This window comes from Dreissena polymorpha, chromosome 16 (assembly GCF_020536995.1).
Source record: "Dreissena polymorpha isolate Duluth1 chromosome 16, UMN_Dpol_1.0, whole genome shotgun sequence".
Taxonomy (NCBI): domain Eukaryota; kingdom Metazoa; phylum Mollusca; class Bivalvia; order Myida; family Dreissenidae; genus Dreissena; species Dreissena polymorpha.
In genome coordinates this window covers 7,678,975-7,692,652 of record NC_068370.1, presented here as the reverse complement: position 1 = coordinate 7,692,652, position 13,678 = coordinate 7,678,975, and the positions used below count along the sequence as shown (strand labels likewise).

General features: G+C 37.4%; 2 protein-coding genes and 1 long non-coding RNA gene across 3 annotated transcripts; 2 read left to right on the top strand and 1 right to left on the bottom strand.

Moving 5' to 3' along the window:
- The first annotated feature begins 296 nt into the window (after window positions 1–296).
- Window positions 297–8,093, top strand: LOC127862124 (uncharacterized). Its single transcript, XR_008040461.1, has 4 exons — window positions 297–2,218; window positions 5,804–5,986; window positions 6,354–6,471; window positions 6,923–8,093. It is a non-coding gene; the product is annotated as an uncharacterized LOC127862124 (long non-coding RNA).
- Window positions 8,094–9,072: 979 nt separating this feature from the next.
- LOC127862815 (homeobox protein engrailed-1a-like) lies at window positions 9,073–9,930 on the bottom strand. Its single transcript, XM_052402081.1, has one exon. The coding sequence runs from the start codon at window positions 9,928–9,930 to the stop codon at window positions 9,073–9,075; it is 858 nt and encodes a 285-aa protein (XP_052258041.1).
- Window positions 9,931–10,502: 572 nt separating this feature from the next.
- Window positions 10,503–12,502, top strand: LOC127862814 (homeobox protein pnx-like). The gene is made up of 2 exons (XM_052402080.1): window positions 10,503–10,538; window positions 11,930–12,502. Exons 1-2 carry the CDS (start codon window positions 10,503–10,505, stop codon window positions 12,500–12,502), a joined length of 609 nt encoding a protein of 202 aa, XP_052258040.1.
- The last annotated feature ends 1,176 nt before the right edge of the window (window positions 12,503–13,678 follow it).

Sequence of the window (13,678 nt, the reverse complement as noted above, 5' to 3'; positions counted from 1 at the left end):
AAAACAACAACAACCGTCCTTTTCAAAATGTCTAGTTTTACACCTCGAAGTTTGTGTGGAAAGTTTTATCACCGCCGTAAAATAATCCAAAGTAAACAAAGTTTATAAAATATTGTATTCGTATTAAGTTTGAAACATGACAATCTTGTCCGATAGTCATGTTAAATGTTTGTTATCCTTTATATCTTATCGTTACATGTTAGGCTATGATTATCATCTGTCCTTCGCTGCTCACGGATAAGATATCACATATATATATATATGTAACTTAAATTTCACTTTTGTGACTAGTGATTGGACGAGAACGTAATGTGGAGTTTTAAAATACCTGCATCTAATTATTATGAATTGCTACTATCGCAAACCCTCTTGTTATATCACTATTTCAAATCGACTAAATTGTATATTTCGGGTTAGTTTATACATGTAACAATATCGGTAAATTGTTTTTTTAGTTGTGTTAACTTTGTCATAAGAAGACTATGTTATAAATAATGATGTTCAGTCATTGTTCCGTGTCATACGAAAATGTTGTGACTGCTGACAATGTTTAAAACTATACTGTGTCATTCAAATACGTTCTGAATAGTGAAAACGTTCAAACGCTGTACTGTGTTATTAGAAGATGTTGTGACCTATGAAGATGTTCAAACCCCTAACTGTATTATTAGATGATATTGAGTCTAGTGAAAACGTTAAATTTATGTGCTGTATTATTAGAAGACGTTGTGTCTAGTGACGACAATAAACGATATACTGTGTCAATAGAATACGTTGCGACGGGTGCTTAAGTTCTTACGATAAACTGTATAGTTAGAAAATGTTGTGAGTGGTTTCAATGTTTAACAACTATACTGTGTCGTTTAAATACGTTGTGACGTGTGCATGACGACGTGCAAACGCTGTCCTGTATTATCAGAGGACGTTGGGTCTAGTGACGACGTTCAAACGCTGTACTGTGTAATCAGAAGACGTTGTTACTAGTGAAGAGTTGTAATTGATGTTCTGTCTCATAAGAATAAGTTGTGACTAGTGAGGACTAGTGAGGACGTGACGACGATATACTGTATCATTAGGAACCGTTGTTACTGTTGACAAGGTTTAAAAACCATACTGTGTCATTAGAAGACTCTGTGACTTGTGATGACATTCAAACGCAGTAATCTGCCATTAAAAGACGATGTAACTAGTGATAACGTTTTAAGGATACACTCTGCAATAAAACGATTTTTTGGGATTGCCAACTATGTTCAAACGATAAACTTTGTCATTTGAAGACGTAGTGACAGGTGAAAACGTTCACACGCTGTAATGTGTCATCAGAAGACGTTGTGTCATGTGACAACGCTATACTGTGTCACTAGAAGAAGTGATTAGTGACAACGTTTAAACGCTGCACTTTGTATTAAGAAGACATTGTGGCAGGTGACAAAGTTCAAATGCTAAACTGTAGTGCTAGCACAAACTGTGACAAGTGACGACGTTCAATCGCTACACTAATATAAGAAGCAGTTCTGATTAATGACGGCATAACAACACTTTGCAGTGTCTTTAGAAACGTTGTGACATGTGACAACATTCAAATTTTGAACTTTGTCATAAGAAGATATTGTAACTAGTGAAAAACTGTAATGCGCCATAAAATCATGTTGTGAATTAAGTCTAAATGATTGAAAGCTGAACTATGACGCTTTTACGCTTTACTTAGAAGGCGTTTTGACAAGTGACAACTTTCAAACGCTATAATGTGTAATTATAAAACAATGGCGTGCAATCGCTTTACTGTGTCATTTGAAGACGTTATGACATGCCACAATGTCCAAACGCTATACTGTGCCATAATAATCCTGTGTGACAGTTGACAACGTTCAAGCGCTGTAGTGTGTCATTAGAAGACGTTGTGACAGTGTGACAAGTGACAAAGTTCAAATCTGAACGTTCAAACACTATGTCACCAGAAGACGGTGTTACTAGTTAGACTTTCAAACGTTTAAATGTATCATTGCTCTAGCAGAAGACGTTGCGACAAGTGACCACCTTTAAACGCTTGCTGTGTCATTAGAAGACTTTACCTGTGACGACGTTCAAATGCTGTTCTCTGCTATTCAAGGTTGAAATTAATCACATTCTTCAAAAACTGTAGTGTGTCGTCAGAAAACGATGTGACGTGGGACGACGTTAAAACGCTGTACTGTATCATTCGAAGACGCTGTGATCAGTAAGAATGTTTAACGCTGTACTTCGTCGCTCAATTGATCTAGTGTGCCATTCGAAGATGTTATGATAAGTGACGACGTTTAAACGCTGTCATGTGTCATAAGAAGACGAAGACGTAAACACTGACTTATATCATAAGATTTCGTGGCTGGTTACAACGTTCAAATGCTCTACGATATCATCAGTAACAACGACAACGTCTTTTTATGACATAGAAAATAATACAATGATTGAACGTATTCACTGGTCACAATGCTTTCTGACGTCATATTACAACGTTTCAACGTCGTCACTGGCCACAACATTTTCTGACGACATAGTACAACGTTTTAATGTCGCCACTGGTCGTTTTCTGAATTCATGGTGTAACGTTTCAACGTCGTAACTAGCCAAACCTTTTACTTACGACATATTGCAACGTTTTAAGGTCGTCATTGGTCACAACGTTTTCTGACGTAGTATTACAAGGTTTGAACGTCGTCACTTGTCACAACGTTCTGTGAGAACTTTGAGACCAGTAACAACCTTTAACCATTGTAATATGTAGCCATGAGATGCGGAGCAAATATTTCAACATATCGGTTAATGTCTCCGAAGACTGCTCCGCATCTCCTACACGGAGCACAAGACCAACGAGTAGGTCCGGAACACTTGTTGGTCCACAAGAACCCCTGCTGGCGACAGTCGCCACAGAACGTTGTAACCAGTGAAAACCTTGTACTATGTCGCAAGAGTACGTTGTGACCAGTGACAACGTTGTACTATGTCGTCAAAGTACGTTGTGACCAGTGACAACGTTGTACTATGTCGCCAGAGAACGTTGTCACCAGTGACAACGTTGTACTATGTCGTCAGAGTACGGTGTGACCAGTGACAACGTTGTGCTATGTCGTCAGAGTACGTTGTGACCAGTGACAACGTTGTACTATGTCGTCAGAGAACGTTGTGACCAGTGACAACGTTGAATTATGTGTCAGAGTACGTTGTGACCAGTGACAACGTTGTACTATGTCGTCAGAGTACGTTGTGACCAGTGACAACGTTGTACTATGTCGTCAGAGAACGTTGTGACCAGTGAAAACGTTGTACTATGTCGTCAGAGAACGTTGTGACCAGTGACAACGTTGCACTATGTGTCAGAGAACGTTGTGACCAGTGACAATGTTGTACTATGTCGTCAGAGAACGTTGTGGCCAGTGATCGGTAATTTCCGTAACCATATTGAACATTTCAGCTTACAAGTTTTCGTTTCTAATGTTTTCTCAAATATAAAAGCACGAAATTATTGTGTACCATTACACAAATGAATAACAAGTAATATTTCATTGATTTTGGTGAGGAAAACTGTCTATACATGCTTATAAATACCAATTAAGACTCAACTAAAGTGCATTAAATATTGAAAAATAAATAATATTTCAGTTCTTCGGTCCATCTGATAGTTTCATCAATTCCCATACTATGTCATCAGAGTACGTTGTGATCAGTGACAACGTTGTACTATGTCATCAAAGTATGTTGTGACCTTGAACATCGCTGTACTTTGTCGTCAGAGTACGTTTTGACCATTGACAACGTTGTATAATGTCGTCAGAGTACGTTGTGACCAGTGACAACGTTGTAATATGTCGTTAGAGTACGTTGTGACCAGTGACAACGTTGTACTATGTCGTCAGAAAACGTTGTGACCAGTGACAACGTTGTCCTATGTCGTCAGAAAACGTGATGACCAATGACAACGCTGTACTATGTCGTCAGAAAACGTAATGACCAGTGACAACGTTGTACTATGTCGTCGGAAAACGTAGTGACCAGTGACGACGTCATTGTGAATTAAACTGAGAATGTCTGCCTTAAGCATAATATACATAATGTCCCTGTTTGTGTATAAATGTGACCGTTCTTATTAACTGGCCTCTTCAAAATTGTCCTTAATTACACCAAATCACACTTTTGATGAGATATCAAAGTGAAACTTTCGAACAATTTCTGTGTTACAAATCAAAGTAAGTAACTGATTTGTATTAAAGGGAGTATTAAAGAACTGAACAAGATATATATTAGAAAATACATTTTAATCATGATTTACTGTATACAATTGGTACATAAAGTTTGATAAAAAATAACATTTGAGTAATAGTATTGCGATTTGTGAAATAAACTACATGTGTACATGTAATACTACAAAATGTTGATGAAAATCCAACATGCAATACATAAAAAGTATTTCTTCCAAGATGCAAAATTGGATTATCAATTAAAAAACATATTGTTTACACTAAAAACCAAATATCATGTATTTCTATAACAGATGATAATAAATGTTCTGACATGCATTATTAAATGCTTATAATATAAATAAGACAAGAAATGTGTCACAGAAACTGATGCCCGTCATGACACATGTTTTGACACAGACAAATCCACTATCTATTCTACGGTGTACACAGAGACAAATGGCCATACTGCAGTAAACAAAATGGTCAGAACAAAAATTCCTTGCTTAAGTATCATCTACACATTTAGGTCATTCAGACATGAAAGTTTGAGTGAGTTCCACCCAGTTGTTGAGGAGGAGTTGAAAACAAAAGCTTAGGGACATACAAACGGACAGACAGGTGAAATCCAGTACATATTGGACGATTTGTGAGTGGACAAGTGTTTTCATTTATTTGTTTCCTTGAGTGATACAATCTTGGAAGTGTAGACGTAAGTAATAAAAACTCTGGATATTGGTCCCATACCTGATATACCATACATTAACTTTAATCACTTTCACATGGCTTATGTAAAGAAAAATAATATCAAAATAAGTGTTTACTTGCAGAGTGGCATATCCTTCTTCCAAACAAGAGGTTTATTTGTTGAAATAACAATTGTATGTCCTTATTCATTATATATTTCATCATGGTCTAAGACAGACAATGTTTTAAAGTTTAGGTGGAGCTGTACAAATTACGCTGCTTTTTTCAAGGTTTTGTAAAATTCTTCGATGGCGTAAATTCTCATTTTGAAAGATTCTTAAGGTCGACAGATCGAGTTTGAAACGATACAGTCTAGGAAGTGGTCCGAATAAACGTGTGTATAAAACGTTGGAATCTACACTCCCCAGTCTTTTTTTTGTATATTAGTCCTTTGGTAATTAACTTTTTTTCAGAAAATTGATGACTGCTGATAAAATTGTGACATTCAAATATTTTTCCCATTGTTTATATTGACACTGGAAGTAGGTATACCGTCCGGCATGAACGACAACTCTGTTAAGATGGAATTACGAAAATCCGGAATATTGATGACAAATATCTTGTCACCTGAACGATTCACTGCACAGTAAGATAATGTGAAAGAGGGTAATATCGATATAGTAAGCTATTTAGAGAATCATTATGTTAATATAGAAGCTCGTACACTTATTCACATCAGTTATTTGCTGTTGTTTACATAATATGATGTTTATTACAATGAATCATGTAATATATATTGTTAGTTTAGGCCGAAACCTAATGATACTTATATGATTCTCTCAGTACTTGTACTTGCACACACTGACATAGTCCGTGTTTTTCACCTGATTATTACCTTGCAGAGGCACAAGTAAATTGAAGAGACACAGCCTGAGAACAATACCAAACATATGAATGTTGAAACCGTAACTTGGTTCCCTCAACAAGCCTTCCGTCATTTACATCGACAAGCGTGACTCCATGTACCTTATCGTCATTCACACCGACAGCTATTTCACTTGTTGTGATTTGACACATGGCAAATGGTTAAGCATTTAAATCACAATTTCTCACCACCTTGTATCGATGATTATGTACCTTAACTCGTTTATTTTAATAACCTGCAACACGGATCTGATAATTAGAAACAACACGAATGGCCCTCGCCATTAAGTTCTCGATTGTATTGCTTGGTTTGTTTACATCTTACATTGATTTTGTTTGCACAGTGAATACCTGGTCTGGGTTACCACGAAGAGGCACAGCAGTGCTTACCTTGTGTCGGTTAACTTGCAGATGCACATAAGCGCTTTTATTGTTTCGTTTAACTTGCAGATACACATTAGTGTTTTTCTTGTCTCGCTTAATTTGCAGAGGCACAGGGGTGTTTACTTTCTCTCGTTTTACTTGCAGATACACATCCGTGTTTACATCGTCTGTGTTAACTTGAGGAGGCACAGAAGTGTTTACATCGTCTGGGTTAACTTGCAGAGGCCCAGCAGTGTTAACATGTACATCGTTGGAAACATAGGTAAAATATTTATAATTGGCATCAACACAAAGTCAAAGAACGACGATGGAAGAAACCTGTACAATAAAAACCTGTTACATATTTATTACTCTATGAAACGTATTATTTTTTAGAAATAATACATGGCAGTTAAAGAATAAAAGATGAACATGCAAAATAAAAACCGTTCGGGCGAGGCGTTTTTCAATGGGCGGACGGGGATGAGAATCTATTAATTTATTTTATATGGCCTTAAATGCACTCTGCAGTTCTTTTTAATTTGCATTACACTTATACCACAATATTGTGGAACATAACAAATCACCATTAGTAGATGAAGAGGGTTAACTTAAAGAGGCACAGCAATGTTTACATCGTCTGGGTTAACTTGTAGAGGCACAGCAGTGTTTACATCATCTGGGTTAATTTGCAGAGGCACAAAAGTGTTTATATCGTTTGGGATAACTTGCAGAGGCACAGCAGTGTTAACATCGTCGGGGTTAACTTGAAGAGGCACAGCAGTGCTTACATCGTCGGGGTTATCTTACAAAGGAACATCAGTGTTTACATCGTCGGGGTTAACTTGCAGAGGCACAGCAGTGTTTACATCGTCGGGGTTAACTTGCAGAGAAAAAGCAGTGTTTACATCGTCTGGTTTAACTTGCAGAGGCAAGGTTTAACTTGCAGAGGCATAGCCGTGTTTACATCGTCTGGGTTAACTTGCAGAGGTACAGCAGTTTGTAAATAGTTGGTGTTAACTTGCAGAGGCACGGCAGTGTTTGCATCGTCGGGGTTATTTTGCAGAGGCACAGCAGTGTTTACATCGTCGGGGTAAACTTGCAGAGGCACAGCAGTGTTTACATCGTATGTGATAAGTTGCAGAGGCACAGCACTGTTTACATCGTTTGTGTTAAGTTGCAGAGGCACAGCAGTGTTTACATCGTCTGTTGTAACCTGCAGAGGCAAAGCAATGTTTACATCGTCTTGGTGAAGTTGCAGAGGCAAAGCAGTGTTTACATCGTCGGGGCTAACTTGCAGAGGCACAGTAGTGTTTACATCGTCTGGGTGAAGTTGCAGAGGCACAGTAGTGTTTACATCGTCTGTTGTAACTTGCAGATGCCAGCCTTAGTAAATACCATAATCCTCCCCAAACATGACAATTTAGACAAGCACTGTTAAACATTTCGATTGGGCTGGAATGTCAGTAATTGTTCTACCTGAACATAGTTCTCCTTCAGATAACATTAAGACTGCTCAACTTTTTCCAGACATTTCTTACTTGCAATAAATGTGAGGTCTTCTTTGCGCTTATCAACAATATCATGTATTGCGCTACTCGGTCGTTTTAATTATATTTTAGGCTTGCTGCATTTTTTTACATCAGTCGTGAGAGATGCTTTCAGATTGGCCAACTTATCACCTTGCTCTTTCATAGTGTTTAATTAAATTTTCTAGAATTATATTTATTTTCTGGCGTTTGTCACGTAGTTTCTGTAATTGTTGTATGAAGCCTACAAAGTCAACATATCAGTGTTCCAATTATTCTCAAGTTTCTGTAGTGTTTCCAGAATATTTGTCATCTTTTTTATAGTGTTTGCAGGTTTGGTGGTGATTCTTTGACTTACTCGGATATCAGTGTTAAGTTTGCACATGGTCTGAAAGGGAAATGATATTCAAATGTTTAATGTGATTTAAATAAACACAATGCGAAAGTATGTTTGAACATTTGTCATCATGTGTGTGTTGTTTTTAAAATGTTCGTTGTCAGGTAATGAGATATTAAAAGTTTTTATTTTAATACCGTTGTCGATTTTTGTAGACATACAAAAACTATCGGTTATTGTCATCCTTGAATTTTTATTCGCATATACTGTCTTTCACTAATAAAATAATTGATATGACTGATGCTGAATGGTCTATTTATGAAAACAAACACTTTTAAAATCAATTAAATGGTTGAGTTAATTGTGATTTAGCAAAATTTATTGCAACAGAGCTGACTGTGGTCATCACAAAACATTTTAGACGTGTGTCTTCATAAAGGTCACATATCTGAAAGAAATCCTGAACTTCCTTTCACACTGGCCACTTACTCTCCTGCCAAACATCACATGTTTCCTAAACAACGGATCCTGCAGATTACTACATTTTGCACAACACAATTTTAGACAATTATCGCAGTAAACCACCATTTTCACAAAATTAAATATTTTCACATGACTGGTTAACGAAAATTATCAATGAAAGAGATGGTGTGAGACGCAATCTGTGAGTTGGAAATAGGCATAATGGGACTGGTAGTGTTTAACCTATAACAAACTTATTTCTTCTAAATTACAATATGTTTTATAGTTTTTATAAACGACGAACGCAGATGCATCAAGTAAAATAATTTATTTACAACATTTGTAACAGTTATGAATGCGATATCAAATGTACGCAAAGGTACAATCACAATCATTATAGCACAAGCTAAAACAAAGGTATGGAAAACCTTAACAAACAAAAGAATGTAAATGAGGTCCAGATACCATCTGTGGTAACTGTTTGTACGTTTTGGACGCCATTAAGCCGTGAGTTGACGTCATCATTTGATGCGTTGCAGCTGGGGTGGGACACCAACTAGTTGTCATGGAAGACGGGGTGTGGTAATACGGAGCGTATGGTGTCAGAGACGCTGTTGAAGTCAACTCTCTGTAAGGTAGTTGGTTGAAAGTAACATGTTGTACCATGTTGTTGTTCGGATTTGATATAACCGTCTGCATCCAAGGCTTGTGCATGTAAGCGTTGTTCTGCGACGAAAGCGTGCTTGGAAAGTTGCTGTACATTGGAACGTACGGTTGTATTGGTGATGGTACCGGGGTCACGTGCATCATGTTTGACTGAGTCGAGTTGTTCATGTTCTCCACTCGCCTGCGCCACCTTGTTCTGGAACCAGATCTTGATGTTGGTATCCTTGACGCCAAAGTCTTTGGCAATGTTCTCCATCATCTCCGAGTCAGGGTACGTATTATCGTGGAAGATTTTCATCAGTGACTTCAGCTGCTCTTTAGTGTAATTGGTTCTCGCAGATTTGTTAGACTTCTTGTCCGATTTCTTATCGCCACTGCTTTCTGACTCGGTGTATGTTTGTGGCGAGCTGCTGACGGAACCAGACGAACGCGCTGTACTGGTTGGGGTACGTGTTACACTTTCAGCATTCACTGACGATGGTGATAAGGAATTTAGTGACGTCATCGAGCAGTCTGTCGCGCTTGGTGTACTCTGACGCTCTGAAACGGTTGTTGTTAATGAACCATTTCCGGAATCTATCGGCAACTCAGACGATGACACCTGGAATACGGAGATAACTGAAGAATCTTGGCGTTTATTGTCGTCATTTAGAAAATTTATTTTCGAGACAGCCTTGTCAACCGAGCGGCTGGTCGGCATGTTATATGGATGGTAGCGTACTGAGCGGGAACTCTTGTACAACGTCATCTTTTACTCGAGGAAGATATCCGCCGAACGTTTTGTTATCATCGCCAAGCACGTTCACTTGGGGGATTGTTGTCGCTAGAGTGAAACTCGTTGGCAGAATCTATAAAATATGAATGTTTACTTTAACTAGTTTATTTTGAATCATGACCTGTTCGTTATAAACTATAAAATCGAAATGGAATGCTAAAAACAATGCAATTAAGAATTGACAAATATTACTGTCATTATTTTAAAGCATATTTTGAATGGTATTACCGTAATTAACAATTATACATTATCAAACCTAGCAATGAATTAAATCATCGTAGATGAAACAAGGATATGCGAAATTAAAGTCTAAGACAATGTCACTGTGATATTGGTCTGCTTTGATTAACATAATATAAAGCAACAAGAAAATAACGTATTTTTATAGTTTTTAGTTTTTATTATTTGGTAAGAAAACGTAATAATTACCTGTTCGGTCATTGTTTTTGTAAATGCGTTGGCTTCTGTCAATAACGAGGTTATAATATCTCTTGATAGCCGCTATTGTTTCAGCAATCATACGATAATGATTAGCTTGGAGAATTATGGCCCCTATATACGAGCTTGGACCCGGACACGATGTCAGTGTTTGAGCGAACTCGTTACCAAACTGTCATCACCCGCCACTAATCAAATGAACAAAGTGTGAATTTAGCTCACCTTGCGTTACCAATAGATCGATTAACGACCGAATCAAAGAACTTGATTACTCATCGAGTAATTAAACATCATTTACTCGATGTCACACTCGTCATGCCGAGATCCAAGCTCGTATATAAGGGCTATAACTCCCCAAGCCAACTAATTGATTTTGATAACTTTAACAAAAGAAATTATCAAAGACAAATCAACACTCGTAAGAGAGACGTGGGCACATAACCAATTGCAATGATTGAGCATGTAAATATAATTAATTAGTTGTATGTTCTGTCGTGTTCCTAATAACCAGCATACATGTAAATCTAGCAAAATTAAGTTACTTTATTTACATTCAATTTTAAACCTGTATTTTGTATTTTATTTATCTTTTTTCATAGGATTTCTTGGTTTATTTAAAAAAGGATTTATTACGCTAATTCATGGGCTGAAATCTCGAACATACGTTAACATAAATAGAAAATTGGCTTTATGTATATGCATGTACACGTAATTAAACGTGTGGAAAAAGTAATCATCATGTTTTTCGTTAGTAATTATAATTAACATATAATAATAAATGTATGCTTTGCACAGTTGGCTTTGTTCACGTAAAGAAAGCATTGTTACTTTGTTTTATTTTCTAATAAAATAACACAAATTTATTTCATATATATATCTTCTTATTTTATAGAAGTTGTCCACGAATATCACTCTACTGACGACAAAACTCATATTGAACACATTTGACGATGATTTCCATACAACGGATTCAAGACGAGACCAACCACACGAGTTCACGCACTTAACGCTAACATCCATACAGCATGTCGAACAGCCGCTCAGTCGACAAAACAGCCCCAGAAATAGAAAATTATGAAGAAATATAGCGTCAAAAATCTCCAGTCAAGTCCATTATCTCATTCACTTTAGAGGGTTTCTAATTGCCAGCATATGTTCAAGATCGTGAGAGTACACCAACCGCAACAGACCACAGGTGGTTAGCGTATGGCTATGATATTAATTAGTAAAATGAATTCATTTCTGCGTTGAATAAGACCGAGATCGTGAAAATCTCTGCACAAATGATGAAGATATGGCTGTTCAAAGCGATGCACCCGTTTTGGGGTGATTTTGAGTTGCATACCTTGTTATATATATATTTGATAGTGATTTTTTTTCATAAAAGTTAATTTTTCGTTATAATATGATTATTTATCATTCAAAATGAGGTTTTCACTAATAAATATCATAGCCAGACGCTAACCACCTGTGCAACAGACTGCTCGATAACGTCACTGCATTCTCTGTCACCAGCGTCAATCAAAACTGAAAGCTCAAGAACGACCCCTTCCGGTTGCGTTCGTCCGGTTACACCAGCGGCTCGCCACAAACAGACGCCGAGTCAGTACGCACTAGCGATAAGGAATCAGACGAGAAGTCTCAAAAAGGTTCGCGAACCAAGTACACGAATGAGCAGCTGAAGACGCTGATGAAAATTTTCCACGAGAATCCGTACTCGGAAATGATGGAAAACATCACCAAAGACCTCGGCGTCAAGGATACCAACATCAAGATCTGGTTCCAGAACAAGCGCGCCAGGTGGCGAAGGCGAGTGGAGAACATGAAAAACTCGACTCAGTCACACCTGCTGAACGCCACGCCCGTACCATCACAAATACATCCGTACGTACCCATGTACAACTTTCCAGGCATGCCTTTGCCGCAGAACAGCGGTTATATTTACTATCCTTTGATGCAGACTGGAACATCAAGTCCATACAACAACACTCAACAGCACATTATGTTAAACCAGCTAACTACCAGACAGATCTCGCCAACAATGTCTCCAACATCATTCGCTCCGTATTACCATATCCCGTTTCCAAGACAACCAGTTTGTGCATGAGGCCTGCTGAAACTTATCGCGTCATGACGTCATCACATGAAAGAATGGCGTCAAACATGTCTGGGGCTCTGAACAACGCCTTTGTACGTTAAAAGTCGTCACAGTTGTAATTTGTTTGTGCTATTATTATTGCAGTAATAATTTTTTAGCTTAAAATCTCAATAAAGGTATCATCTATGTGTGTGTTTGTGTGTGTGTGTGTGTGTGCGCGCGCGTGTGTGTGTGTGTTGCAAAATGTATTAGTTCCGTCCATCCGCGCTTTGGATGGCATTATGTGATGACCCTCAGCGTATAACATCACTCCTACCTAATTATCTTACTAGGGTCATTAAAGATGGTCAAATTTTCACCATACGTTCCAGATTTTTATTTCTTCATAAAACCCCATCTGTCCCGCATGGTGAGCATCAATCCAACTAACATGCTGCCGGAAACGAGGATTAACCCGGTTCGCCTATGTGCGAAGTGAGTGTGCCAACCACTGCGTTAGCCGGAAATATGGATTCAAAACTTTGTCGATATTGGTTGGTTGCCGGAGAACACAATTAAAAGTGTCACCGATACGAGTTTCTCATGTTTCACTCTTAATAGTTAATGGTAAATGTTCAGCATTACAGTTTCCTCACAAATATCATAACTTCAACGATAATTTGCGAATCTGAAATATAATTGTGTTTGTCAATTTACCAAAACGTGAAAAGGCCCCTTTAAACTAAGTTATTTTATTCAGTGCTGTTTGGTGCACACCCGTACTTCAGAGTAGATTAAACCGCTTTCAAATAAAATTTGCCTGAATGTTCCATTTGATTGTTTTACTGTGTCTCATATTAGGGATAAATTGTGTGATATGTTAATATGAAATGATGTGATATTATTCCGTTTTCAGAATAGTCGAGCAAGCAATAAGTATTATTTATAAAAAAGTAAATAAACACTTTATAGTGGTGAAACATTTATATTCAATATTTGCTTTTCAGATATTGAGCATAACCTTGATATATTTGTTTTTTGAACATATGCTATGATTATTAGCATTGTGTTGTTTTTGTATAGTAGTCATCGGATTGTAAAGTTTCTAAACATGTTTGGAGTGATAATTACGCTTCAACGTCATTATTAATTTTATCGTTTCTATTCTTACTCCACGTTCGAAACGTTACATCATACAGAAAATGT

Coding starts and splice junctions, on each gene's coding strand:
- LOC127862815 (XM_052402081.1), bottom strand. CDS start 9,930: ATGACGTTGTACAAGAGTTCCCGCTCAGTACGCTACCATCCATATAAC.
- LOC127862814 (XM_052402080.1), top strand. CDS start 10,503: ATGGCCCCTATATACGAGCTTGGACCCGGACACGAT. Junction 10,539..11,929: donor AGCTTGGACCCGGACACGAT/GTCAGTGTTTGA, acceptor CAAAACTGAAAG/CTCAAGAACGACCCCTTCCG.